Below are 2,500 nucleotides of genomic sequence, written 5' to 3'. Positions count from 1 at the left end.
TACCTGGGAAAGTCCTTACCTGGAGAGTCCTTACCTGGAGAGTCCTAACCTGGGAAAGTCCTTACCTGGAGAGTCCTTACCTGGAGAGTCCTTACCTGGAGAGTCCTTACCTGGGAAAGTCCTTACCTGGGAAAGTCCTAACCTGGAGAGTCCTTACCTGGAGAGTCCTTACCTGGAGAGTCCTTACCTGGGAAAGTCCTTACCTGGGAAAGTCCTTACCTGGAGAGTCCTTACCTGGGAAAGTCCTTACCTGGGAAAGTCCTAACCTGGGAAAGTCCTAACCTGGAGAGTCCTTACCTGGAGAGTCCTTACCTGGAGAGTCCTTACCTGGGAAAGTCTTTACCTGGAGAGTCCTTACCTGGAGAGTCCTTACCTGGAAAGTCCTTACCTGGGAAAGTCCTAACCTGGGAAAGTCCTAACCTGGGAAAGTCCTAACCTGGAGAGTCCTTACCTGGAGAGTCCTTACCTGGAGAGTCCTTACCTGGGAAAGTCTTTACCTGGAGAGTCCTTACCTGGAGAGTCCTTACCTGGAAAAGTCCTTACCTGGGAAAGTCCTTACCTGGGAAAGTCCTAACCTGGGAAAGTCCTAACCTGGAGAGTCCTTACCTGGAGAGTCCTTACCTGGAGAGTCCTTACCTGGAGAGTCCTTACCTGGGAAAGTCTTTACCTGGAAAGTCCTAACCTGGGAAAGTCCTAACCTGGGAAAGTCCTAACCTGGAGAGTCCTTACCTGGAGAGTCCTTACCTGGAGAGTCCTTACCTGGAGAGTCCTTACCTGGGAAAGTCCTTACCTGGGAAAGTCTTTACCTGGGAAAGTCCTAACCTGGGAAAGTCCTAACCTGGGATGTAGAGCTGTCTCATCTGTCTCTCTGTCTCACCTGTCTGTCTCACCTCTCTCTCTGTCTCACCTGTCTGTCTCTCTATCCTTCAGTGTCTCAGACTGAGAGGACACGTCCCCCCCTCAGCCGTCAGGTGACGGTCCAGAGGAAGGAGAAGGACTTTGAGGGGATGCTGGAGCTCCATCAGGACGACGAGGCGTTGCTGCAGAAGAAGCTCATCGCAGGTACCTGTCTCCATTGTCCTTTGTTTGTCCGCCACCTGTCCTCTGTCTGTTCTCTATCCGTCTCCGTTTCTCAGTGTCTCCCCCTAACATATGTCCTGTATTACAGAGATCAGACCCGGCAGTGTGTCCTCGTCTGTCCCCTGTCTCCCAGCCTACATCCTGTTCATGTGTCTCCGTCACGCTGATTATAGTAATGATGATCAGAAGGTGGAGTCTCTGCTGACCCAGTCCATCAACTCCATCAAGAGGGTCCTCAAGGTGAGACAGAGAGACACACACACACACACACACACACACACACACACACACACACACACACACACACACACACACACACACACACACATAGAAACAACACCCTGAAAGAGGGTTGCTAGCTCAACACCCACAGGTGTCTCCCCTGGTGTCCCTCAAGGCTCAGTTCTGGGTCCTCTTCATAATTTATTTCACCATAAGGTCCTCTTCCACTGCTGATGGCTGATTGTTTATGACGTGTTGTGTTACTTCCTGTTGTTTATATGTTGTGTTACTTCCTGTTGTTAACATGTTGTGTTACTTCCTGTTGTTTATATGTTGTGTTACTTCCTGTTGTTAACATGTTGTGTTACTTCCTGTTGTTAACATGTTGTGTTACTTCCTGTTGTTAACATGTTGTGTTACTTCCTGTTGTTTATATGTTGTGTTACTTCCTGTTGTTAACATGTTGTGTTACTTCCTGTTGTTAACATGTTGTGTTACTTCCTGTTGTTTATATGTTGTGTTACTTCCTGTTGTTAACATGTTGTGTTACTTCCTGTTGTTTATATGTTGTGTTACTTCCTGTTGTTAACATGTTGTGTTACTTCCTGTTGTTAACATGTTGTGTTACTTCCTGTTGTTGTTTGTTGTGTAACTTCCTGTTGTTTATATGTTGTGTTACTTCCTGTTGTTAACATGTTGTGTTACTTCCTGTTGTTAACATGTTGTGTTACTTCCTGTTAACATGTTGTGTTACTTCCTGTTGTTAACATGTTGTGTTACTTCCTGTTGTTAACATGTTGTGTTACTTCCTGTTGTTAACATGTTGTGTGTCTCTCTGCAGAAGAACTCTGCTGACTTTGAGATGACGTGTTTCTGGCTGGCGAACACCAGCCGTCTGCTGCACTGCCTCAAGCAGTACAGTGGAGAACAGGTGAGAGACACACAACACACACTACACAACACACACTACACTACACAACACAGCACTATACAGCGCACACTGCAGTGTGTGTTGTATAGTGTGTGTTAGTGTAGCAGGCCCCGCTATGCAGGGCGCGATGACAGATGATATTCCTGTAAAACAGGATGAGCAGAGAATTCCTTTTATCAAATCAAGGTTTATTTATAAAGCACATTTAAAAGCGATTTTTGGTGGGGCCAAAGTGCTGTACATGTAATAACTACAATCACATAAAAA

General features: G+C 46.3%; 1 protein-coding gene across 2 annotated transcripts in view; it reads left to right on the top strand.

Annotated features, from left to right (window-relative positions):
• Window positions 1-2,500, top strand: part of myo5b (myosin VB) — a 45,608-nt gene that overhangs the window by 34,306 nt on the left and 8,802 nt on the right. For both annotated transcript variants that reach the window (XM_034114686.1, XM_034114687.1), the window contains exons 32-34: window positions 931-1,062; window positions 1,169-1,320; window positions 2,144-2,233. In XM_034114686.1, coding sequence (XP_033970577.1) covers window positions 931-1,062; window positions 1,169-1,320; window positions 2,144-2,233 — 374 coding nt within the window. The remainder of the gene's footprint in view (window positions 1-930; window positions 1,063-1,168; window positions 1,321-2,143; window positions 2,234-2,500) is intronic.

This window comes from Trematomus bernacchii, unplaced genomic scaffold (genome assembly GCF_902827165.1).
Source record: "Trematomus bernacchii unplaced genomic scaffold, fTreBer1.1, whole genome shotgun sequence".
In the NCBI taxonomy this organism is placed as follows: domain Eukaryota; kingdom Metazoa; phylum Chordata; class Actinopteri; order Perciformes; family Nototheniidae; genus Trematomus; species Trematomus bernacchii.
The sequence above is the reverse complement of the archived record's forward strand: the minus strand, read 5'-3'. Positions and strand labels throughout refer to the sequence as shown.